Source organism: Cyprinus carpio, chromosome B11, assembly GCF_018340385.1.
Source record: "Cyprinus carpio isolate SPL01 chromosome B11, ASM1834038v1, whole genome shotgun sequence".
Classification (NCBI taxonomy): domain Eukaryota; kingdom Metazoa; phylum Chordata; class Actinopteri; order Cypriniformes; family Cyprinidae; genus Cyprinus; species Cyprinus carpio.
The window spans coordinates 9096473-9124141 of record NC_056607.1 but is presented as its reverse complement, the minus strand read 5'-3'; the positions used below and the strand labels follow the sequence as shown (position 1 = coordinate 9124141).

The 27669-nt window shown below is 35.6% G+C and overlaps 1 protein-coding gene across 2 annotated transcripts; it reads right to left on the bottom strand.

Moving 5' to 3' along the window:
* Nucleotides 1–552: 552 nt before the first annotated feature.
* LOC109101513 (solute carrier family 41 member 1-like) lies at nt 553–25801 on the bottom strand. 2 transcript variants are annotated; one of them, XM_042733771.1, is made up of 12 exons: nt 25598–25801; nt 23781–23947; nt 23232–23704; nt 16524–16631; nt 9298–9369; nt 8044–8188; nt 6478–6624; nt 4812–4959; nt 4573–4652; nt 4319–4453; nt 3840–3988; nt 553–3700 (listed from the first exon to the last, which is right to left on the bottom strand). In XM_042733771.1, exons 2-12 carry the CDS (start codon nt 23800–23802, stop codon nt 3515–3517), a joined length of 1665 nt encoding a protein of 554 aa, XP_042589705.1. In that variant the 5' UTR covers nt 23803–23947; nt 25598–25801; the 3' UTR covers nt 553–3514. The 2 variants fall into 2 exon arrangements, with proteins under 2 accessions (XP_042589705.1, XP_042589704.1); XM_042733770.1 differs by having other exon boundaries at nt 25611–25801.
* Between the last annotated feature and the right edge of the window lie 1868 nt (nt 25802–27669).

The window sequence follows — 27669 nt, the reverse complement described above, 5'->3', positions numbered from 1 at the left end:
ATGAATAAACAAATACAAAAAAAAAGTTTTTGTTTACATAATATATGTATGTGTACTGTGTATATTTATTATGCATATATAAATACACACAAATACAGTATATATTTTGAAAATATTTACATGTATATATTTACATAATTTATATGTAAATATATTTAATATACAGATATAACATATTTTTCTTAAATATATACATGCATGTGTTTGTATTTATATATACATAATAAATATACACAGTACACATATTATGTAGACAAAAACTTTTATTTTGGATCCGATTAATCGTTTGACAGCACTACAGCATATATATATATATAAACCCAAAAAACAGACGTTCCACAGACATTGTATATAATTATTAATCTGCAGAGTTTTTGCAGCTCAGTTTCAATAAATGCTGTAGCAGACATTTTTTAGCTATAAAAGCCACAGTATTGATACAATTTACATTTTTATTTCAATCAATTCGGTCAATGTCAATGTGATTTTTCATTATTTACTACTAAGCATGTGTGTCAAATGGAATGAAAACTGAAAAGCACAGGGCAGTCATACGAAATAATATAAACTTTATTTCCAGCAATTTACAAGTACCTCTGTTAGGTCCCCTTACCAGTGTCAGATTGAAGCGGCTGGGCCAGAAACTGATGGGGAAGAAATCAAAGAACTCAGATAACCAGTTACCATTACTAGCTGTACACTCTTGGATAATCTGGTAAGTTTGCTTTAGTCTTGCTTGAGAGGCTGGGATCTGACCCTCAAGGCCAATTTAACTCAAGGAAGGTTACGTTTTCTTGTAGGAAGTTCTATGCAGATTACAGATTAGAGGGAATATGTGACAAATTAGACAACCCACAAGTGAATATTAATTTCCTCTAAAACTCATGGGGATCTCAGTGGCTTTGCTTTGGATAACTTTACCACCGATACATCTTTCCCCGAAAAAACACAACAGATGGGATGATTTGTGTACACAAATCAACAGAATACAATATGAAAATCAACTCCATTAATTAAAAAAATCTCATAGAAAAAAGACAAATCAGAAGACCTATAATACCTATGTGTCGAGCCTTGCTTGTGATTTGTTAAGGCATATTATGCTCAATTCACCAAACCAGATCGAGTGTGAGGTTTTGCTGGATATTAGGCACCAAACTTTGATATATTGTTAAGAAGAAGAAGAAAAAAAAAGACTGATAAATGTACAGTAAACATCTCTACTGGTCCAATTCAAAGAAAAATGCGACAAAATGAAAAATAAACATTTATAGAATAAATATATTATTTACAAAAAGCTTTGTCACATCTATAGAAATAAATAAACAAAGCCTCCCATCCCTTGAAGAAATATTCACAACTATAGAGAGCTGTCATGGTTCGATGGCAGCACAGGATCAGTTACACAGTAATATTTCTGATGTTTGAACGCATAATTGTGATATAAACATGTCTGCACTTTGGAGCTGCATGCTCTCCTTGCACAAGCGCGACCTCTTGTGGCAAACTCTCACATTACAGTACATCTTGTGCACAGTGATCTATTGTGACATCAACTAGAACTCGCCTTAACATACTTGCACAATTAAAGAAAACAGACATTTAAGGACAGAAAATAAAGTGTACAGTAAAAACAAAGTGGGTATGTTTAATATATGGTGAATTATATGAAACGTCCGTAAATTAAGCAATGTTTCTACGCAGCCCTTTAGCAATGGCAGGCTAACATTAACACACCATCCATAACTGGAGGTCAGCTTCGTTATAAGACCTTGCTAGTCATTAAAATATACATTAGTTTACTGTCAACTACTGATTAGAGATTTGTATGGCCGAGAACTGAGGTACAGATTAGCTGCTAGCATTCCTGTTAGCCTTTCAAGTGTTTCTGAGTGCCATTAAACACATAAAAACATTCAAAACAAAACCTCTCTCCTCTTCTGTATGAAAGAAACTCTTTCAAGGAATTTAATCAAGCATGGCTTCAAATCATATTCGGAGAGCCAGTTGAACAGTACTTTTGTAAGCTAGTGTGCAGTGGTACAGAGGTGTAGATATCTAAATAGCCCTTTCTAGAAGCATTTTTTTGCATAATTCTACAGAAATACTTCGGTCGTATCATAAAAAGGCTTTTTGAGGCAGAGCATTTCACATTTCCTGTCAACGAGCAGATGCTTTTTTGTTTAAACGAACTAAATTCACCAATTGACTCTTTGCTAAGCTTAGCATTAAAACAAAGATGTTACAAAATTGGTGTAGGAGTTTTCACAACCTCGAAAAATCATTTAATAGTGTAGTTTTAGACTGCCTTTAAAGATATTATGCAAAAATATAGCCTATGCATAAGGTAACTGAGCAATGAAATGGGCCTTTTCTCTTTTTAATTGACTTGTGATAAGCGTTTTTGCCTCGAGTTTGCAGGCTCTGCGTTTTTTTAATCATGTTACTGGGTAATTTAATTTCTTTAAAGGCAGATAAAGTGCTTTGCAATGTATACTTCCTTTCAACTCACATGAGAATAATTTCCAGTTAATTTTGAAGACTTTGTGAGCCCACTTTACTAAAAATCATAGAGACTCCAGTTCATTCAGGGAGGCGGAGCTTAGCAAAGGGTCAACTGTATACATACTCTATATAATAGAATATTAATTTAGATTTGGAAAGCCTTTAAAAGTACAGTCAAATATGATTTCTGCTTTGATAAAAAGGGTCCCGACTGCCATTTTCTAACTCACAGCCCTTTTAAAATAACCACCATCACTACAAATACATGAACTGTCCCAGTATTTTGAGTCCACAGAAGAGATTTAGGAGATTAACGGATGTGGACTTCACAATTACAGCCTGAGAAGCTTAAAACAATCTTACAGGCCTCTGACTGGGTGAAAGTGTTGTGTACGTAACGGAAATGTACCTACGCAAATGAGGCAAAGTCTGATATTTTATCCTTTAGGTGTTGAGCATAAACAACCCATGAACCCTTTTCATTGCACAACTTGAGTATTTCAGGGATTTCAATGAAACAATAAAGCACTTTAGGTTACAATTTCTCTCTGTAACCATAAGCAGAGCTATTAAAGCAAATTTAGATCATGAAAACGTAGCATTGCGTGTTAAATAGGGCTGTTTTCTATGCGTTTTATCATTAAAAGGTCCTCTTTGAGATTCAGTTCCACCATCAAATCACTATTTTGTAGCACTTGGTGATTTAGCATTCTATGTTTGTTTGCCTCTCGTCAAATATTTCAAGTTTAGGTCGATGTCATCTTTACATGCAGCCAACGCGACTTGCCGTAAAATTGGGCCGAACATCCCCATTGAAAAATAATGAGGATCCTTGTTCTCCCAGTAGCTAAACAACAACGAAATTACATATCAATACTAAAGCAAAATTGTCATCAATATAATCATGGTAGCCATTGTAGCCATAACAATATAGATATTATTTCTCTATGTGGCATTATAAATAAAGACGTTTGTGTTGCTTGGACAGAGTCAAAGGAAGCAGTGTGGATCAATCACCCACATCTGTGTCCCGATCTCCAATTAGCCACAGGATGTGGAAACACAGAGCCAGGAAGCCCGTCCCCAGCAGGTCTCCCAGAGCGGTCAAGTAGGGAATGGAGAAGTTGTCAGGATCCATCCCTCGATGCCACATCCAGTTTACCATCCAGTCTGCAAGGTACAACAGGATCACAACCTAGACCGAAAGACAAGAGAATGTGTCAGAGGACGCAAAATAATGGACTGATGGATTATTAAATAAATAATCTAACTATAGATTATACTATAAAACATTCGAACCATTTCCTTGTAATGAGAAACAAGCTCAGTTATACCTGAAGCAGAGCTGCGGCCAGATAAAATGCAATGAAGACAGAGGTGAGAGTGGTGTGTCCACCCTGCATAGAGTTAATAGTGTAGAGGAAGACCAGATGACCAGGAGCGACCAGGAGGAAGAGCACTCTGGCAGAACGTGCGTTCACACCTGATGAGAGAGTAAATGTAGGGCGAATCAGTGTAAGCACTGTTACAGGAGTGTGACTGAAGTCATTAGCTATGCTTCCATCCAAAGTTACGAATTAAATGTATGTGCAAAATTGGAATATTGCATAAAACTTTTGCGAATAAAGCATCCAATTTCCATCCAATTTATGTGCATCTTGGTGTTTTTTTATGCGATACCCCAAAATGCACATAAAAATAGGTGGATGGAACCATAGCTATTGAGACACAATACAGGGAAATATGTAACTATCAATATTTAGTGATTACGTCTTTGCTAACAATAGGGCTGCTGTTTGTTTACATCGCTCACCTGAACCAAAGAACGTGCTCCAGGGAGTGGGACATTTCCGTGGGGCTGGGTTTGGCTCTGCTATGGGTAAGGCGTTCATGTGCAGGTAGGTGGAGATTCGACTGGCTTGAACCGCCACCAAATTGCCGCCCACACCTGCAGCAAGGCAAAACAAACAAAGTGTGCAATGATCTCTGGTGTGTCCTAGTGAGGGCTAGTAAACACAACCAATGGAAACACTGAATCATGAGATACGAGGAGATAAGGAGTCTCACCGTTGATGACGGGAGTGAAAACTGCCATTCCAGCAAAGTTGGGGTTAGATACGGTCTTATCCAGAATGAGGCCTCCAACACTGTTTCAAAAGAAGTCAAATTTAATTGTAACGACACAAAGATACTGCATCTGTGGAGTCAGGTGAATGATTGACATACTGCTGTCAGCCGCACGTGAGTAATCCATCCATCATAAAGAGGAATGAAAGTCTCTTTCTGTTAATCAGTGTTCTTCCTACCTGCTGATCGCCATGGCTATAATGACAGGCTCCCAGCCTGAGTACAGCACTTCCCGGGTGGAAGGTGTCCGCCGGGCGATAAGTACCCAGATGGGTGTCAGGGCGACGAAGAAGGCACAAACCATTGGGTTGGCATAATCGTTGAATTCTGTTGAAGGGGAAAAAATTACATTTATTCACATTTAAATTTAAGTTATAAATTATACATATACACCAATATGTGGCTAAATACTGTATATATATATATATATATATATATATATATATATATATACAGTATGTTGTATATAATGGTTATATATATATATTTATATATTAGTGCTGGGCAATGATTAATTTTTTTAATCGAGATTAATCACATTGTCATGCACAAAATTCAATAATGCTTTCAAAAGGACTGCCACAAGAATGCTCTACTAACAATAAATAATTACATTTATATAGCGCTTTTTTTCTAAGCACTCAAAGCGCTTTACATTGCTTTACGTTGTCAGGGGTATCTCCTCAACCACCACCAGGAGCAATGTGCTCTTGTGTTGTTTCATTGCAAAGCACAATCTAAATTAGAATATTTGCTGCCACTTGGTGTTGTCTGTTTATGGAGTCTGAAGGGAGAGACTGCAGAGTCTAAGTCTAGGTGCACCAAACAAACTCACAAAGCAGGTAGTGTTCAAAAGCCCCAACAAGCTCCACTATACTCTAACATGACTCAGCATGATGACTTAGGGAAATCTGACTCAATGTACTACTCAAAAGTACACAAAAACCACAATAACCCTCAACCGAAGAAACGGTTAAGTGTACTGTTTTATATTTGAATATGTGTTAAAGTATAATTTATTCCTGTGATGTAAAGCTGAATTTTCAGCATCATTACTGCAGTCTTCAGTGTCACGTGATACTTCAGAAATCATTCTAATATGCTGATTTATTATCAGTGTTGAAAACAGCTGTGCTGCTTGATATTTTTGTGGGAACTGATAGATTTTTTCAGGGTTCTTGGATGGCTAGAAAGCTATTTGAAATAGAAATTTTGTCATTTTAATGTCTTTACTGTCACTTCTGATCAATGTAATGCATCTTTAATGAATTAAAGTATTGATTTTGTAAAAAAAAAAAATCAGACCCCAAACCTTTCAATGCTAGTGTAAATCTAAATACAATGTACATATAATGTGAGCATATAAACATTTACATACTTATGCTTATTCTTAGACACTCTTCTATTACACTTGCACTTTCTTCTTCTGGATTTTTGTCGAAAAAGTAAGTAAGTAAAGCAAGGGTTGAGATGCCCTTTTCTCCCTGACTGTGGCAGTTACTCTGCAGGAGTTTTATGATACAGAAAGTGGCAAAACATTGCTAATTAAAGAAGAAACTGACTTTTGATATCTTCAGTTAAGACGTGCAAATGTTTCATTTCAGGAGCTGCCAAGATAGTTTCTTATTCCTCCACTGAACTCAACTCAGAAACAGAGGAAAGATAATTACATTTCTAGGCCATTCAGTTTATAAGTTATCCACTAAAATGTATGTGAATCTACTAACTTTAGTGTGCCTGCTCATTTATCTGCCTGCACTTGGATCACAAAATCACTGACTGTAGATATCCGATAACGGCAATGTTCCCAAAGAGCTCAGCCAAAGAACTGAGGTGTCCACTCACCGAGCTCCTTATACAGGCCAGTACTGATGCCAGCCAACAGCGCCAGGGTGATCAGGTCACCGAGGCTGGCTGCAATAGGGGTGGCCACATTGTCTGGGTTGATGCCAACCTTCCTGGACGCAATGATAACCCCGATCATGATAAGACCTGGGCGGAAGAGGAGAGGAAAGATTTGTCAAGTTAGCGTTAATATGGTGGAAGTAACACAGGAGATACCTCCTGTTTGGAGGATATATTTCCACTCTAGTGCTGAAATGAGACCTCAGAGCTGCTTTGTCTTTCCAGGTTCAAAAGCAAGCATTAGCTGCTATTCACCTCAGCTTGTAAATGTCTTTTTAGGGTGACATAATATATATATATATATATATATATATATATATATATATATATATATATATATATATATATATATATATATATATATATTAGGGCTGTCAAATTATTAATCACGATTAATCACATCCAAAATAAAAAGTTTTGTTTACATAATATATGTGTGTATACTGTGTATATTTATTATGTATATATAAAATTCACACACATGCATGTATATATTTAAGAAGAATATGTTATGTTTATATATTAAATATATTTATATATAATATAAAATATAAGAATATAAATATATATAATGTATATACATGTAAATATTTTCTAAATATATAATTTATGTGTGTGTATTTATATATACATAATAAATATACCCTGTACACATACATATATTATGTAAAGAAAACTTTTATTTTGGATGTGATTAATCGTGATTAATCATTTGACAGCCCTAATATATATATATATATATATATATATATATATATATATATATATATATATATATATATATATATATATACACACATGGTATAAAATGTTTTTGTAATGCATCCATTGATGCACTGAAATGTAATATATATATATATATATATATATATATATATATATATATATATATATATATATATATATATATATATATATATATAAATATGTTTATTTTTATGTTTTGGAAAAGCTGATCTGGTATTATATTTTCTTTATTTTTATTGTAAATAAATTAAACTGAGATGCATTTGCAACTAAAATATATATATATTTTTAATTGCAACTTTAATACATACACAGCACATTATATATTTGATTAAATTTTTTGTTTTATTTTTTTATTTTTTTTTACCAAAATGTGCACTGTAAGATGTATATAACACATTGCACTGAGATGCAATCTAAATGCAACTGCAAACTGCAACATTGTGAAAATGTTTTATGGTTCTTGGTATGTGACCACATACACAAATGTAGTCTAAAGTGCACAGTATCAGAAGGGTTCCAAAATGGGGGTTTCACAGCAATGGCATAGATGGTTCCCAAAAGAAACTTTCAGTTAACACTTCTAAAAATAATTAAAAAAAAATTCTTACCATGAAGAACATCTAAATAACCCTTTTCCACTATTAAGAACCTTTTGTGTAAAGAAAATGTTCCATGGATGTTAAAGGTTCTTCATAGAACCATTGATGCCATTAAAAAACTTTATTTTTAAGAGAGTAGATGTCACGACCCTCTTACCTAACAGCAAAGAAGCGATGAATGCAGTGGCCACACTGCTGGCACAGAGCAGGACGGCATGGCCCATCTTAAAATTACCCTCTGGAATCCAGCCAAAAATGACTGCGGCGATGGAAGCCAGGAAGCCGACTACTGTGGCCTGAACCTGAAATCAGGAGGGGCACGATGAATTCGGACACCTCTTTTAAACATCCTCCCACCCCCTGAAGTTCAAAGTCTTCATGTCAAGTTTACTTTGTTCTCTTTCATCATTAGTGTACACATGCCATTATTGGGTTTAGGGGTCATTTCCAAGAAATACATCACCCAATCATTACATAATTGTTTAGTCAAGCATGCAATCTGGAGAAGTCAAACCTCATATGACATGTGACTCAGTGCCAATGACTGGCGCACACATTGTGCACAAATCTGACATATATTTAGGGATGACCATCCCGACTGTAAAGGATCAAATCTGATCTGTTTCTTCTAAAACTGCTGACTCATTCATTAATTTAACATGCACTGCAAAGGGAATGTTATATAGTTCACTACATAAGGAAAGATTGTGAAAAATATGCATTTGGACACACACGGCATATAATGGTCAGTGTTAACTAAAATTAAATTATTCAAAATAATTTTCAGTAAATTAAAGCTGAAATAAAATGTAAATGTTAGAAAAAATAAACTTAAATGAATATTAAAAATATTGAAAAATATATTGAGGCCACCGATAAACAGCACCATTGCATTACGGGTGTCCCAAATTCGAATCCCGACTTGAGGTCTTTTACTGATCCCACCCTTATCTCTCTATCACTTTGCTTCCTGTCAGTTCTGATCTGTTCTATCATAGTAAAAAGGTTAAAAAAAGTCAAAAAATAAATCTTTTATGTTTTTGCACTCCTAATAAAAAAATAAATAAATAAATAAATAAATATTAAAAAAAAAAGAAGAAAACGGAAATATAAAAAAAGTAAATTCAAAATATTACTAGATACTATAATAGTTATAAATAGTACTAAAATAACACTGATGACATTACATATGTTCAAAATCTGACTTTAAAAATGTAATTTAAAAGATTTTAAAATTATAAACTTCATATGTGGTATGTAAACATCGGATTATATATCCTTATTTGCTTATTTCACAGTCAGATTTGCCAAATAACCAGATTTCCTCTGCTGGTCTGAACAAAGCCTTGTGAATTGAAGAGTTGGCATGTACATAGACAAACAGGATTGATATTTTTAGAAGGTCTCCAACCTGAATTAGTGCGAGGTTTCCCATGATCATTTTCCACATATCCTTGGCCGTATCCATTTGTCCAATATTAGCCTGGTGGGGGGGGGGGAGAGAACACAGGAAGTCCATTTACAAATGTTCCCATTATAGTTTAACCACAGCACACTTTCCTCTCACCAATCTTGCTTAAGAGTTTAGATGCTTGTTCTTTTTTTTTATCATCGTACAGCTGATCGCTCAGAAAAGCTGCATGGTTAGAGGAATCATTCATAGCATGATTGGTGTAGGATGGGTTGTGTGCTAAAACGGAATACTTTGGGTATACAAAAGCCTAATAATATCATAGTTAAACATTTCATGATCCAATTAAATCTCAGTGGTTAAAACAAATCTCAGTCCTACATTATTTCCCACTGGATATTCTGTTTCACTCTGAAATACATGAAGTACACTGCAGGAGATATTTCATGTTGTCTTCAAGAACCACAAAACAGCTAGTAGTGCTGATAGGATCATCATTAATTTGTGATCTTTCCATGAAAATGAACCAATGAAACATACATGGTAGGAAACATACATTTTGCTGGTGCTCAGGCGCCTTCGGTCCAGCTTCCACTAGAACAAACAGTGGTCAGTTCACAAGACAAAAGAGGGCTTGATGAGATGGACAGATGCATCTTATCCTCCTCTCCCTACTTATCTCATCTCTCTCAGTACAGACACTAATGTCAAGTGGCTCCAGCCCAACAGAAGCTGTCTGTATCATGGGATGAGGACTTTCCTGACCTGGACCCACTCAGATGGGACAAAACTACCTGCCTCAGGAGGATATTTGTGTCTTAGGAAACAAACCACAAAATGTTTTCTGGATATTAACTCATTAAGATTATCAGTATGATAGCATACTTATGAAGTTGACGTAAATGCTAATAAAACAGCATATCAAATCATGGGCTTTTGCAGCGGAATATTAGCATACTGTAGTGCTATAGGGTGCATCCCTTAATTTTATGCACAGAATAAATATTGCAGATATGGTACAGCATGCTATTTAAAAATTCAGGAATGATATTCAAAAATGGACAAGTCAAAATTCCTATTTGAACTGTAAACACATCAGCACTACATGATGTCTGAAAAGGTACACTTTGGCAGACAGTTTCCTAAATGCAAATATAGTACATCAGCCCAACACACAAATGTGGAGGAACCAGTGCTCTTGCCTAAATGAGACAGGAAGTAGAATAGCTTTAGTACGTGGACAGAATGCATTTCACAGAGGCTGACAGCCCAGCAGTCTCTTTTAGAGATTCAGTGCACCTCACTGTAGCCTTTCATTATGTTTCAAAAGAGCTGTAGCACCTCTGAGCTTCCTGTGAACTTCACTGCTTAAAAAACTCAATTACACACTGCAGCACAAAATAAACCAGATTTTTAACATATTCTGAAGAATATGTGAGCACTGCTTGCCAGTATAAAAGTCACTGCCAATGCAAGGGTGTTGTCTGATGTTTCATTTGCTGCTGCTAAGATGCTCCGGGTGTGTTTTTTTTTTTTGTTTTTTTTTTCACACATTTCTATGCAGTTGCTAGGCTGTTCTTGATGGTCACTAGGTGGTTACTTCCTGGCTGAAAGCAGCCCACAACTTTAGTCAATTCTTTAATTTAAGTTAACATTGCAACCTTTTTTACAATCAATATTTTTTTATATTAAGTCTGTTTTCTATTAAAAATGTATAAACATCCTTCAAACAAGACACAATTACATATACATAAATATAAATAATACATTTTCTTACCCTATTGGCAAATCCTCACAAAATTGTGTTCAATTAATCAATCAAATAAATGAATGAATAAATAAATATTTAGCTTCAAGTAAATTTCGCTTGTTTGAAGGATTTTAGGTATTTTTTTTTACTGAAAATTTTTTTTTTTTTGTAGTGTAACTATTTTTTGGGTGTTTTATTGCTCAACAGACAAAATAGTTTTTATTTTTTTTATTTTATTTTTTAAACCTCACTTTATGTTGAATAAATAAATTACAAAATAAATTAATATTACACTACATATATTTGTTTAATTCAAAACAAGACAAAACATTGCATTTATTTGCAGTTCTGGTAACAGACAAAATATATATTTTTTTGCATAAACATCAATAATAAAAAACATTGCAGAAATAAACAGAATTTTAAATTCTATATTATTTTTAACACAAATTTGAATATTAATAACAAATAAATATTTTGCTTTTAATTTAATTTATTTTGCAGTGTAACCAATATTTGGGATGTTTGATTACGCAACTGGCCTAATAGTTTTTTTTACATAAATATAAATAATAAAAAACATAGCATTAATATTTTGCTTTCAAGTTAAATTTTTACTGGAAAACACTGAAAATTTAAGTTTTATTGCTCAACAGAAAAAAAATCCCAAATGTGATCACTTCTAAAAATAATATTTTCTAAACAAATTGCGCAGTTTGAGGCAGGATGCATTACAAGTGAAGTTCAATTCTCAGAGTTCAAGGTTTGTTTAGATCACTAACCCTAAGCATTAGCATTAGTAATAAAACAGCCTACTGCGTGTCTACAAATAACTGTAGTCCATTTAGCGTTCACTAGAAGGAAAAACATTGATTCTTTCTTTTTTCCTGAAATCTAACTGTTGTTCTAACTCAAACTACAATAAGAGCAAATTAGCAACGCTACTACAGTATATTACAAATATCCTGTGCAACAGGATGAAGGAAAAAGCAAGCAGGAGAGGCCGTTAGTGGGGCGGTTGTCGCCTATGTTTAAGTGAAGTAAATGTGTATGTGTGTGTGTGTGTGTGTGTGTGCGCGCACTGGGGCTCCATGAGGCAAAAGGAAGAAGCTTTTGAGTCGGTGCCAACTGCCTGCTGCTCGCTGAGGTGACCCCACTCCGGCGGTCAGAGCGATTCTTCCGCACTGCGTCCTGCCTCGTGTAGCGCTCACACACACAGCGTGAAGGGGAAACACAGCTGGCTCGGCTACTTCCACTGTTCATGCAAGGTTAAAAAAATTATTCCCCAAAAATGTGAATACTGTCATTGTTTACTCACCCTCATGACTTCATGTCTTCCACTGAACTCAAAATAATGTGGTGGTCACTCTTTTCCAGCGAATTACAATGAATAGCATCAGAATGAGTCTGTGAGTTGAACTTGAAAACATTTTTACTCTAAAGAATTACATGTACATTTAAGTAATACATTTTCTTTCTAGCAAAGTGTTTTTTTTTGCATAAATATTACTCATTTATAAATAAATATTAATATTATAAAATATTATTATATTAAATATTATATTCAAATGTTATATTATAAAACAATATTATAAATATTAGAAATATTTTGCTTAAAAATAAAATATTTTGAAGTATGTTTATATATATATATATATTATAGATATATATATATATATATATATATATATATATTAGTGCTGTCAAATGATTAAAGGTTTTTGTTTGTATATATATATATATATATATATATGTGAACATATGTGCATGTACTGTTTATATTTATTATGTATATACTTAATAATATTAAGAAAAAACAAGTTATGTCTATATTTTAAATATATTTATATATAATATAAATTATATGAATGTAAATATATACATGTAAACACATGTAAATATTTTCGAAATATATACTTTATGTGTGTGTATTTATATATACATAATAAATATACACAGTACACGTACATATATTATGTAAACAAATATATATATATATAGTATTTTACTGAAAAACATGACGAAACAATGTATTTTTTGTGGTGTTACTATTTTTTGGGATGTTTTATTGCCCAACAGATGAAGTATAAGTATGACTTGTTCACAAATTGGATGTGAATAATTGGCTTTGCCAGAGGGAATGAGGAAAAGTGACATTATTTTGATCTTTCCTCACACAAAGCTATATTATATGACTTCAGGAGACTTGAAATAAGTCACACTAGCTCTATTTTTATGATACTTTTATGGAGCTTTGCTTTTGTGATTTTTTGAGTGTGAACAATCTGCCTAATATTAGACTTTTGTGCTTCACGGAAATAATAAAATAATACAAGACTGGAATGATATGTAGTACTATAAGTAAATAAAAAAATTCATTTTTGGGTAAACTATTCCTTCAACAGGCTGTCGCTTACTGATAAGTGGGGGTCCGAGCAATGATGATAAGCTTTACGCAAATCACTCTATGCAAAACACGGCGGTGGTCACGCACACAACACTTCTACAAATGATAAACCACACACTTCTGAAGCAGACATGGGAGGAACCTCTGGCAGAGGCAGCTGCTGGAGACACATAACGTTTAGTCTGGTTTTTAGTCCACAAACTCAGATAAAATGCCGCATGGCAGAAAGCCATGACTAGGTGCTTTGTGCTGTAGAAATAAGATACACGTTTATGTGACCAATAACATTTTGACAAACAAGTTGTCAAGCGAGCACAGGGTTTACGGGATGTAAAACTTAATAGGATCAAGAGCTAACACCCTCTGACTTAATATTACTGGAATACTGTATAGAGAGCGGTTAGTCACCTTCCAGGCTTTGTGCAATGACACAAGACAAACAACACATCGCTGCAGAATTAACTACCTAATATTTCAAAATAGCTAGAATCAGAAACACAATTTTTTTTTTTTTTTAACATTCTTTCTGGCAAAGAGAACATTTGAATTAAATAAGCAGTAAAAATAAACATACTAATAATAATAATAATAATTGGATTATTATAATTATTATTATTTATATTTTTAAAGTCTCTTATGCTCACCAAGGCTGCATTTATTTGATCAAAATACTATGATACAGTAATGTTGTGAAATATTATTGCAATTTAAAATAACTGTTTTCTATCTGAATATATTTTAAAATGTAACTTATTATTGTGATCAAAGCTAAATTTTCAGGATCATTACTAGAGTCTTCAGTGATGAAACATAATTAACAGAGTGGTGCTGCTTTATATATATATATATTAAACTGTGATACAAGTTTTTAGGACATAAAGTTCAAACAATAGCATTTACTTAAAATTTTAATATTTATAAACATTATAAATGTCTTTACTGTAACTTTTGATCAATTTAATGCATTCTTTCTGAAAAAAAAAAAAAAAAACAAAACAAAACAAAACAACTAAATTTCATGGCCTGTTTGTGGCCATGTTGACAAAATAAAATTTAGAAAATATACACATTTAAATTATACAGTGTTTCTCTACTAGAAAAATGAGCCAAAAGAATTTATGACATTATACAGTCTCTAAAGCTTTGCCCAATAAAATGCTCACTAGGAATGTCACTTGCCACAGAGTAGCAAATCATAGCTATTTTAAAAAAGGGCAAAACCTTTGAACGCTATTTAAAAATAAAAAAAGTACAAGCCCTTTGATATGTCCTACGTCAAGTTCCTGTTGCAACGGAAAATAAATTGACACAGGACTGAAAATTAGTCAAACCATTTGATAAGCTATTCAAATGGGTCAAGTTTGTAATGCTCCAAAAAGACCCACAATGAGACGAACAAAAATCTACACCAACTATGAACAAGAGGAATCATTTTCAAAGGCAAGAAATTGAAAATATGGTCATGTGGGTCTAATTCACACTACGAAAGGAATTCATTCTGCTTTTGAAGTAAGAGCATTAGAAACTGACAGTGTTCTTAATCTGCTGATAATTAGCAGCGGCTCACAGACGACCTCAAGACCGCGGGCTTGACACTTTCTGTTCACCTGATTACTTGTGAATCACTGGATTCCAGCAAACAGCAGACAAACTTTCCCTCAGTGTGGGTTTGCACCTAATTTAAAGTGTTTAACAAGGTATGTAATTAGTAGGAATAGTTTAAAAGTACAGTTCATCTAAAAACAAGCATGTTCACATAATTGACTTACTCTCATGTTGTTCCTACACCACATTATTTTCTTAAAACAAGAATGCAGGGTCAAAATGACATGAAAAGGAGCAAATGATGACAAAATTAAACTTTGGGATGACTAATTATAGTTACTTTAAATCATCGCTCACAAAAATAATGCAAACCAATGTCATCTGACAGCATTGCTCCCAGATTTAACCAACTACCGTGGGCTGCTTAAGGATGTGTTATGATTAAATCTGTAATCTTGTGGTGGGAGCTCAGAGAACCACAGCCCAGAAGAATGTCTGGCTTTGCCACAAACCTGGCACATCCACGTCTAGCCGAGACACACGGAGTGAGTACTGAGCGAAACTAGGGGAAGTGCACGGTCATGTGCTTAACAGGATTAAAATGATGTTAATTTGACCATAGTGTCCTACATGACGTCCTATTAAGCTCTCGGAGAATAGGGCAGATGGCCCAAGTTATTACCCTACTTTTAACATACTGCAGCGAAGGACAATGAAGCACTGTGAAAATGTTTAATTTTCACATTGGTGAGTACAGAGATACAGTTAAAAACTAATGAAAACGAGCAAACAAACTTTTAACATATTGTGAATATTGTGAAACATATTTTCTTTCCCTTTTGATCCATTTAATGCATCCTTGCTGAAAATAAATAAATAAATAAATAAAAAATACTCTGACTGACTCCTAACTTTTGAACAGTAGTAAAACGGTGGTCATTGCCAGGGCAATGCTAGAGTGTTTATACAGGAAAGTTGAAAGAGAAAGACAGTTTTACTATCTGCATGCTAAAAATTTTATGTCTCTTGAATTAAACGTAATAGCACACATCTCACACACAAAACACCAAAGGCTAGTTATTAAAATACTCTAACCCTGGTATAGCAATATTTTCCTTCAGATGAGAATATTACTGCATTAATTCTGATATAGGAATGATTCTTCATATTTTAAGCTGAAGTTACATAAAACTCAAACACACCTCTGAAAGTTGCACAAAGTAAATATTAGTCACCATCCAGAAAAAAAAAGAAAGAATACAATGCAAGTGAAACTGCGTCATGAAATTCAGATAATGATTTTAACATCTCAGTGATACAAGTCGATAAAAACGCTTGCGTATGTAGTTTTTTCCCAGAATTCCTTTCAAAGTCATGATTTTATTTAAAGGTCCCATTTTTTTCAATGTTTTTATCTGCATCTTATGGTGACTGAAAGAATACACAAGCTATTTTTCCTCAAAAAATTACTGAATCATTCCCATTGGAAAACTCATGTGGTAAATTGTATACTAAAGGACTTACCGCGGTAGACAGTCTGGATGCGAGGGTCATCTCCAAGTTCCCCTTCAGGCCCAGGAGAGCAGGCACCAGGATAAAGACTTCAGTCACCTCTGTGAATACCGTCCAATGCTATTGAGAAAGAGACACTTTTTAGTGCAAACATTCACTGAACATTAAAGCCCAACAGCCTGAGATCTTCTGCAAACTACGTTGGAAGTAAAGCTATGATTTTTTTTTTTTTTTTTTTTTTGCTTTTGATCATGAGCTGAAATTTGATAGTCTTTTTTTATGGAAAATTTGATTGAACCTAGTGTACAAAAAAATAAGTGCGTTCATAGTAGACACACTCCACTGGAAGGAAAAAATCACATGAGAGATACTTTAAAATCTGAATTATACGTCCTAGAAAGCCATTACATTAAATGGAAACAATTGTAAAATATATTTTTGCCATATCGTCCACACTAAATATGAACTCAGTTTTTTTTATAGCTCTCCAGTCTTACTGAATGTCAACAATTGACTTGTTTGTGTCTATTTCTATTTTTCTATAGAACTTTTTTGAGACAAAGTTGATACAGAAATATCTTTTTATTATATCTGCTGAGCCATAACTGCATGTATGATTATACCCTAAGAAACAAAACCTCTCCATTCACAACAAATATAAATAGTTTTCAATGAGAAAATCTCTGATAACACTGAGCTTATCATCTTATCATCCAAAGTTAAATTCAGGCCAATTTTAGATCTACTGATGCTCTCGTTCATTTGAACCTTTTCCAAGTATCTGACTTGAGACGTATGAAGTTGATGACTCCGGTAACTGGCAGGCTGTTTTTTTCCATTAGGCTGCAGTGCCTTAGATGCAATGCGGCAGCAGGCAGTATAGATCAATACACAGAAGGAGTGCTTATCTTTAGACTCATTCCCACTGGTGCACAGCAATTACAGGCCTGACACTGACTAGTTGAATCAATTCTAGCATCTTTTCAGCACATGGAGAGAGCGAGAAAGCGTGGCGGGCACTGCTAAAATAACGTTTAAGAAAAAGCAAATGGTAAACATAACACAACAACACAAAATCTTCTACAAATAGCAGCAAAAAGCACTAGTTAAGGAGTTCGAGCGGTGCAGCTTCCAGTGGGTGGGTTTTAATGGCCGTTTCTTTTTCCTTGAGTCTTTGGCAGTGCAGGGGCCACTTTTGAAAAAGAACGAACATCAATTGGGAGCTGGCACCCAGCCACTTTGTCTTCGGTTCCCTTTGACTGAACCTCCTCTACTCTGTCTATCTCCCTCCTCCCCCAGTACGATGTTGTCTTCAGGGAACAGCACAGTCCTGGCCAATGCCTCCATGTGCCTCCAAGGGTTCTGCGAACTTGACGCACAGCAGTGCAGGCATGCAACCGAAGGGGGGGCTCGGATTGCAGGATTGTGTAATGTTGGCTGGCAACGCTCCTCGGTTCCAGCACCTTGGTCTCCAAGGCTCAGTGTGTAAGGTCACGGAGGAATTCTGAAGACGTTCTACCAACCTCGGTTGTGTTTAACACCGGTGAACCAGCAGTGGTCTATATGCATGCTACGATTTTTTAGTTTATCAAAAAAATTATTTACTCAACTTCATGTTGTTCCAAACCTACACTCTTTAAAGGGGTCATATGATGCTGCTATAAAGAATATTATTTTGTGTATTTGGTGTAATAAAATGTGTTTATGCGGTTTAAGGTTAAAAAAAACATTATTTTCCACATACTATACATTATTGTTTCTCCTAAACACCAATCACAACTAAACCACTCGATTTTTACAAGGCTTATCGCTCTGAAAAGCAAGGTGTGCTGTGATTGGCCAGCTATCCAGTGCTTTGTGATTGGCCGAATGCCTCAAGCGTGTGACAGAAATGTTACGCCTCTTAACATATTGTGATAACTTGTCCAGCCGGAGCGACGAGACATAAACATAAAGCCCATTATAAACATGATATAAACATGATTTCTAGTCGTGTCTTCTTTTAGAAGGCAAAAACAAAGTAGTTTCGCTTTCTCAATGAAACATGATCACACACGCGGTCTAGAGTGTGCCGCGGCCGGTCTAGAGTGAGCAGAGGCAGGCGGCTTGAGAATGGTGCGGCAGGCGGATTCTACGAAGGAGCGTACCTTGGCCTTGCAGGAACCACATGTGACGACCCCGGGCTGGACGCCGCTTTGTCCACGGTGAAAGCTGATTGGGCGATCCACGTTATGCAAATCTTCCCACATAGTGACGTAGAGATATGGGGGCGTGTTAGAACGAGCCGTTTCAGGGGGGAGTGGACGAGTGTTTATAATATATATAAATTTTATAAAGAATATCTCTTTGGATTTGAGTCTTTAGTCTTTGTAACTTCACAGATCTTCTTTATTCACCAAGAGCTTGTAACACTCCAAAGAAAAAGGAAAATTTGAAATCGCATCATATGACCCCTTTAAAATAAGGTTCCTAAAGGGGATTTCGGAGAGATAACATAAAAGAACCATTTTGGGTTTTTCAATGAGCCTTTCAGCAGAAACTTCTTAAAAGAGCCATATTTTCTTAGTGTAATGTAAATTTTAATAATCTAAAGAACCATTTTCCACTATAAAGAACCTTAAGTGGCTCCATAGATGTTACAGGCTCTCCATTAGACCATCAGTGCCAATAAATAACTGTTATTTTAAAGAGTGTAGGACTTTCTTTTCCTCTGTGGAATACAAAAGAAAATATTTTGAAGAATATTAGAGTTCATTTACTTTAATTTCTTTACTTTTTTAAAATACCTTTTTTACGTTCTGCAGAGGAAAGAAACATGAGAGTGAGTAAATGAATGATGATTTTCATTTTTGGGTAAACTATCCCTTTAATAATCTGGAAACTGTCTTGAAAATTAGATTATTTCTTGACCATCGCTCAACCAATTTTGCATGTGAATGTTTCTATGTGGTTTCCAGTGAATTCTATTGGTTGCTAGAGTATTGCGGATGGTTGCTTACTGACTTAAGTCTATGGGACGTAAATTGTATTAGTCTGCTCATTTAAAAAGTAAAAACAAGCCACATAATTTGAGGCATGATTTACTGTGTGTCCATAGCACAAACAGTGCTGTTATGGTTAACTAAAACTAATAAAACTTAAAAAGCTGAAATAAAAATAAAAACATTAGATGAAAAATAAGACTACCTTGGCTAGTAACTATATATATATATATATATATATATATATATATATATATATATATATATATATATATATATAATTACTAAAGCATATAACAAATTAGTAAAATAAAAAAAAATACAAATTCAAACTATTAATAAATACCTGAATACCTATAAATGTGTAACACTGCAATGTGGGATGAACAACACAGAAGGATAAGTAAAAATAAATATGTAAAGGATGTGAACACACCCTAAACCCGGGGTGCCAAGTTGGAACTGAATTCTACAGGACAGTAGACCTCCAGGAACAGGACAGGGCATCCCTGCCCTAAATCCTAAGTTATATTGACACTAGCCTTAGTAGCGTGGCTAGGCTACATATTCATTTAAAATCTTATGTTAAAGTGGTCATATGATGCTGCTAAAAAGAACATTATTTTGTGTATTTGGTGTATTGAAATGTGTTTATGTGGTTTAAGGTTAAAAAACACATTATTTTCCACATACTGTACATTATTGTTTCTCCTCTACGCCCCGCCTTCTGAAACGCGTTGTTTTTTTACAAAGCTCATCTGTCTGAAAAGCGAGGTGTGCTCTGATTGGCCAGCTACCCAGTGCTTTGTGATTGGCCGAATGCCTCAAGCGTGTGACGGAAATGTTACGCCCCTTGCCATACTGTGATGGCGGGACACCGGCGCGACAAGACAAAAACAATAAAACCTATTACACACGAGGCATTTGTTGCATCCAGTGGGGACATAATTACGGATTATAATGAGTTTATACACGTATACTGTGTTTTTAAACGTTGTGTTGCATTACGCCGCATAAAACATAAAACCATGTCTGCATTTGTGATCGGAGAAATGACAAACAACACGAGCTACTCTACACCAGCAGTTCTCAATTCCAGTCTACGCGGCCCTCTGCTCTGTATATTTTGCATGTCTCTCGTTGTTAACACACCTGATTCAGATAATCAGCTCTTTAGAAGTGAGCTCCGTGTATGAACTGTGTTCCCATTGACATGGTCCCTACACAGTGTTCATTGCTCCCTACTCTACCTCACTTTGGAACATTCATTCACAGATTTGCGCTGCGCAACATCCTTTACATATGTAAATGTACTTAAAGACTTAGAGTCAGAACAGCTGGCACTGTAGTCTACTCTCCCAGGATCAGGAAACAGTCCTCCATAAAATGTGCTGCACACATCTGAATATTTGGGTTGAGCTGTTCTGGAACAGTGTTGTAAATACAACTTAACCACTTATTTCTAGTTGTGTCCTCTTTTGGAAGGCCAAACAAAGTAGATTTGTTTTCACAACGAAACACAGCGTCTCCACAACATGGCGCCAGTGGCAATAGCGAGAATCAAAGTTACGCCTTCTTTCTTTGTGTGAACATTTGGGTGGCATTATGCAAATCTTCCCACATCGTGACGTAGACATGTGGGGCGTGTTTAAATGAGGCGTTTTAGGAGGGTGTGGTTGATTCTTAACATTTATAAAGAATATCTCTTTGGGTTTGAGACTTTAGTCTTTGCAACTTTACAGATCTTCTTTATGCACCAAGAGCATGTAACACTCCAAAGAGGGCATCATATGACCCCTTTAACTTTTTAAGGAACTTAAGATTATTTATAGCAGCTTAGCAAACAAAACAAGTCATTTGTTTGATCTTTGAGACACTAGCACAATTTCGGCACCTGTTCCTGTCCACAGTTACTCTGCAGGCCATCTGGCACAAAACACAAAAAAAGTCAGCTGCACTTGTGAATCATAGAAGCCAATGATATGAACAACATTCAAGTAAACTACACAGAATTTCACTATAAGATCTCAGCTGAAGGAAGGTTAGGACAGGACAGGTTATGCTTGTCTGTCTGCATCGAATCCTGTCAAAATGAGATGACGGTGGATGTGGTAAACCCTAACTGGCTTCCTGTCAGTAATGTTTAGTCAGTTGTCCTTGTGGTAAAAATATTTTCACACATTTAGACTTTAGCACAAACAGGTCTGACTAGAGGTTTTCTAGCACAATACATTCCACATTAGCTGGGTAAAAGGCAAAATCATGAAGTCGGCTGAAAAACAAGTTTCCATGCTGCTTAAGGCTACAAAGGGTGAGGAGCTCTGGACTGTATTATGTAGTGAAGTAAAACCTCATGGCTTCTACAATGCTGTACGTGAATAACAACTAGTGAATTCTCTTTCACAATTGGTTATAAAATGACCCTACGCCAATCCACAGGTCTACACCCTTTCCTCAAAAAACAACAATAAGTAATAAACTCTTTGGATTTTTAAATATGTGATTTCTATCTTTCACAGAGGAAACTGAGGAAGTGAGGTCAATATTACATGGAACAACACGCCTCTTCAGAGATTGTACCCACAATGTTTTTGGAAAACCCCAAGTGGTTAACCATTTTTTCATCTAACAGGGTACAACATGGAGTCATATTGTATTTGTAGTGTAACACATTTTCTGTAGGTAGTACAGATTACCCACTTACACTCTTAAAAATAAAGGTTCTTTGTTGGCATCTATGGATCCATAAAAAAAAACTTTACAATTTCTTAAAAAGTGGAAAACGGTTCTTTATAGTGGAAAAAGGTTATTCAAATATTCTTCACACTAATAAAAAATCGTTCTTTTAAGAACTATTCACTGAAGGTTTTTTGGGGAAGCTAAATGGGATCTTTTATGGTATTGTTGACTGGTGCCTTTATCTTTATTAGACTGACCTTTAAAAAATATGTACAACCATAAAAACACACATGCAGGAAGTCAATCAATCAATCAATCAGTTTAATGCATTTCAGTGGCAATTTGTCACTGGCTGAAAATAGACCCAATTCGTTCTCAACTCTGCAGATTTCCTCTTCATAAAAACTCAACATTAAACCCTTCCACATGCTGTTAGGGGCAACCCCTTAGCGTGGAACAGTACGTGTTCACTGCTTATTTGGAAAGAACCTGTTTTCTGAACAGCTTCTGACATGCTCTTTTGCACTTAGTACCAGGTAGCATTTGAAAAACCCTGACGGATGGCATTCTGTCAATGGCATCACAAGCATGCAAAACCTAAGAATGAGCTGCTATAGCATTTTTAACATTTATAAAGGTTATGCTTTAATAGAGTGCTTCTTTAAACAGAAATAAGATGAAAAATACACTCATAAAAATTAAGGTTCTTTACTGGCATATATGGTTCTATGAAGAAACATTAACATCTATGGATCCTTTTTATTACACGCACAGAAAAAAAAAAAACATTTCTTTAAATTATTAAAATGTTATTTACACTTAGAACGATGGTTCACTGAAATGTTCTTTTTGGGGGGAGACCAAAATATGACAAAACCTATTGGAACCTTTATTTTTAAGAGCGTACTTAAGTCTCTTTGGATAAAAAATAGCTATATTCCAGAACTTGGAATATAAAATATTCACATATATTCAAATATTATGATCTTTTTATTGATTGAATTGATTGATTTAACTCTGTAATCCAACATTAAACACCAAGAAATTGGGTTTTACTCACCTGAACAATGTCCAGAACCATGCCAGCTGCAACTGTCCCAAACCCTGCCAGCAGGAAAGGGAACAAAACCTGGAGTCCAATAGAAAAGGACGTTTCCTTTAGTGGAGCCGGCGGCACCGGGCTTTGGTCCATACTAGTGTTATCACTCTCGTTGCTTTGGCTGGTGTTCTCCAGGAGCGCGTCCTCTTCCCTCTGGCCCTTTGCGTTGGCCCGACAGTCGAGAACCACCATGTCCGGCCGCTCATTCTCCTGATCACTGGGGTCTGGTATGGAGGTCACCTCTGTGAGTTCGTACTCCCCGGGGGTCTGGGGCACCTCCTCGGGGTTGTCGGGTAGTATAATCGGATGGACTGACCCGTTGGAGTGGTGGAACGCTGGCGGCGCCCCCTCCTTCTTCATCTCTATCCTTTCCGTCCCGGCAGACATGTCGGACAGTTTGTCTTGATCTTTCGACCAGAGTACCATGCGGAGGCCTTAGGATGTATAGTGTCAATTAAGAAGAAATTAAGAAGCTTGAGGCTCTTAATTGAGTTTAGATCAGCCGTTCACCTGATCTCTGGAGATAGTTCATCCCATTAAAGACGGCTGGTCCTGATGAATGAAGTCTACAGGTCGAGGAAGAGAGGCAGGTGCGTTCCCCGTCTCCAGGCTTGCGTAAGATCCTGCCTGAACTTGGGTAGCATGCAAATTATGTTCCCCATTCAAAGCAAAGTTTCCTTTAAGACATAACAACAGAAAGCCACATGTTAGTCTGTGTGCAAAAAAATATCCAAGTGAAATATTCTTCACAAAGCTGATGTCTCACAAGCACAAAATGTCACAAAAAGAACCAGAAAAATAGGTTTGAGGGTTATAATGAACATCCACTGCTAGAGTCTTATGGAGGCACTTGGCTAAAACTTTCTAACCAGCTCTGAGCAGCTGGAGGGCTGGAGACGTCTCACTTTACACCACGTGGTAAATTGGTTTTTGAAATGTATTTAAAGGTCTCTGGAGCCAGGGTAATGTTACAACTCACTGAAATGCCTGAGTCTGATAAGGTCGACTTGTCACCTGCCAAAGGGAACGATGTCTATTATAAGTTCCTAAATTAATTAAGCTCTTAAAAAGTATTTTTTGTTCAGTTTCCTTCGGTAGTTATCATACACTTTGAGACAGATACTGTATAGCCTGTCAACCTACAGTACTAAATTAAAAACTTAGGTGTAATTGCTGCTCTAATTTAAATTAAATGTCATAAGAGCAATAAGCTTTTTTTATGTAATAACTTAAGAGGATAATCAAGTTAAAATTCCGAAAACCCATAAACTTGACTAAAAATGACTGAGCTCTTACACTTTATTAGTAAATTAGTAAATTATAAGTGCATAACTTAACACACTGAAAAATTTGTTAAACTTAGATTAGATAGATAGATAGATAGATAGATAGATAGATAGATAGATAGATAGATAGATAGATAGATAGATCGGACAGTTTCCATAATAACATCGCGTTAGTGACATATGACGACATTCACTTTCCGCCGGGCGTAAAAACCTCAAAAACCGACTGTGTCATGATTGACGAAACATTCTGGGCGATTCTTCAGAGAAACAAGCACCCAGAAAAGTCTTTTCGGCACGGCAGAAGGAAGAGGGGATACGAGCCAACAACAGTTTGCTCATTACCTCCACACTGAAACAAAATCCCTATTTAGTAGTCCGATCAAATCCAGCGCAGCATGGGACGACGTAAATTAACACAGCTCGGTGCTGCTTCGCTCTGCATCAACACCTCGCTCGTATATCCCTCAGTAAAGAAAGTTTATTCTGTTCATTTAAGACTTCAGAGACTGGAACAAAGTGGCGAAAACACATTTTTAGGGACAAACAGTACAAACTTGTAATAGCCTAGTACCTGGCTCTTTTAAAAATCAAAGCTCTGTGGTGCACATGAGTTCATGACTTGCTATATGGTTTCTTTAGAGATTTAGAAAGTCCTTTAAAACAAATTTAGAATATAGGATCAGTGGTCTGAGTATTACAGATTTTTGAAGATAAACTAGAGTATAAAGTTCTTTCTGGAACTGTCAAAGATTCTCCTGCGGTGTAACGGTTTTCTGCTCTGATTGGAACCTTTAAATTTAGAATTTTAAGTTTTTTTTTTTGTTGTTTTTTTAAATGGATAGTTTTAAATAGTTTATACACTCAGTGTATATTAGACCACTACTTAATCAAGTGTCATTTACGGCTTTGCAAGCACATCATTGGAAGAGAGCTAATGCAGTATTCGCATATATTGCCAGTGAAGCAAAATAAATTGCCTAAGACATTACAGTTAAACGGCTAACAATACGGTATAAAAGACCCAGGTAAATTAATCACCTCTTGCGCCTACCTTGAAAAGAAGACGGTCGTTCTCCCGTCATTCATGCGGATCTCGAGCCCTTATCTATGGTTATGGAGCCGGTCTGAGATTAATCAGTAACCTCTCGTCTGAGGCTGTCAACTCTGATCCGTTACATTGTTTCATTTGACACGCGCTCGATCCTGCGCATCTATATGACAGGAGGGAGTTGCTAGGCGGGCAACGCTGACGAATATTACGAATCCTACTATTGAAAACGCTTAGCTCATGAATATCTAAATAGATCGCACAGGCGTTGCTTGGTAACCATTCCGAAGCGTCCAGTCACGCAACGTAATTAATATTCATGAACCCACAGCCTTCGCCCTAGTAGAATTCGTTTCTTCGCGAACTGACGAGCGCACTCTTGCCCAGAGTCTTCTTTTCATCCAATCAGAAAGCCGAGCGTCACGGCATATAATTAATATTCATGAGACAAGCCTTTGCTTTAGTAATACGAGTTCATTTACAAGCATCAGGAAGCGGTTGATTTTAATTTAACAACACCCTGAATAATCATTTAAACTAGGCTAAATTATGTTTGTCTTCCTGAAAATGTTTCCTACGGCTGTAATACATTCTGCACCCAGTGCACCCATAGAAAATGAATCAATATGAATTATTCTTCAGAGGAAACTATTAAGGTAACTACTATTCAATTGCAAGAAAGAGATTTAGTTTAATTTAGCAGCAGTCTCTGGAAAGGTTGTATTTGATCCGTTATTAATTTTTCTATTCATTTAAAGGAAATATTTACATATGTACATACATAGGCCTATATATGTTTATATGTATATGTGTGTGTATACTGTAGATTGTTTTTTTATGCTTTTATAAAAGAAACACCTAAATGGATGCTAGTGGATTCTATATTCTAATAGAATATATGGTGTTATTTACAGTAAATATTATATAGTTATGTATGTCTATGTACTGTATGTACAGTAGGCTATATAGTTAAGTGTATATGGTCCTGGTAAACCCTACGTTATGGGGACAAAAAGTCCCCACAAAGATGGCAATAATTGAAATCCTTGTCCTTGTGTGGCCATTTTTTTGTCCCCATGAGGAAACAAGCTTAAATCATACAGAATGAAGTTTTTAAAAATGCTGAAAGTTTTCTGAAGGGGGTAGCTTTGGTTTAAGGCAATAGAATATACAGTTTCTATGGAATGTCCCCATAAAACATGGAAACCCAGCATGTGTGTGTGAAGTATGTGGTAAAATATGCTTTAAAGTGCTTTAAAGATGCGGAAACCATAACACTGACTTGAGAAACCTAAAAAAGAACATTAAAAACTTATATCTCATAAGAACCATTATAACAATTGAAAACCCTATACAGCCATAAGATTATAATAGAAGGACTCCAAAGAACCACTGGAAAACCTTACAGGAGTATATGATTTAAAAGTGCATTTAACAAAACTTAAAACTTTATTTATTTATTTATTTATTAATGGTAGAATGCCTGCATAAAGAAAACAAAATTAAAACTTTTTTTCTTACATGCAGCATAAGCCTTAGCACGGAGAAGTCAGATGGCATGGCTTCATACTGAGAGCTATCGGGATGATGGGAAGCTGCTCTCAGCTGGCCAACCGGGACACCATAACATGCTTACACCCCAAGGCATCAACACGATCCACAAACTGACCCCTAACAAGATCCCCTGGTGCTCTGTGCTCAGTAGTGCTTCTCAGGGGACTTGAGAAAACAAGAAAAGAAAAGTTCATTTGAGAGTTATTATTCTGCTTGCCAACAAGAATGTCTAAGAATAAGAGGACTAAGAATGTTTATTGTGAACTCCAAAGTAGCTGTTTCTGAAAACCTGAACTTGTAAAGCTTCTAGCCTTGGGCAGGATCTAAGAAATCAGTTTACAAGAAATCAAAACTGAGTCCTTTGTGGTTTTGAATTGGATGTTCTTGTCTCCCTCTGACAAAGGAACAAAAATTATTTCAAAAGTGAATGTGTTTACTACCCTGTGCTACTTATGCAGGCTTGTTGTCTTTAGTGACCTTATGGACCTGTATTTTGAAGCATATATTT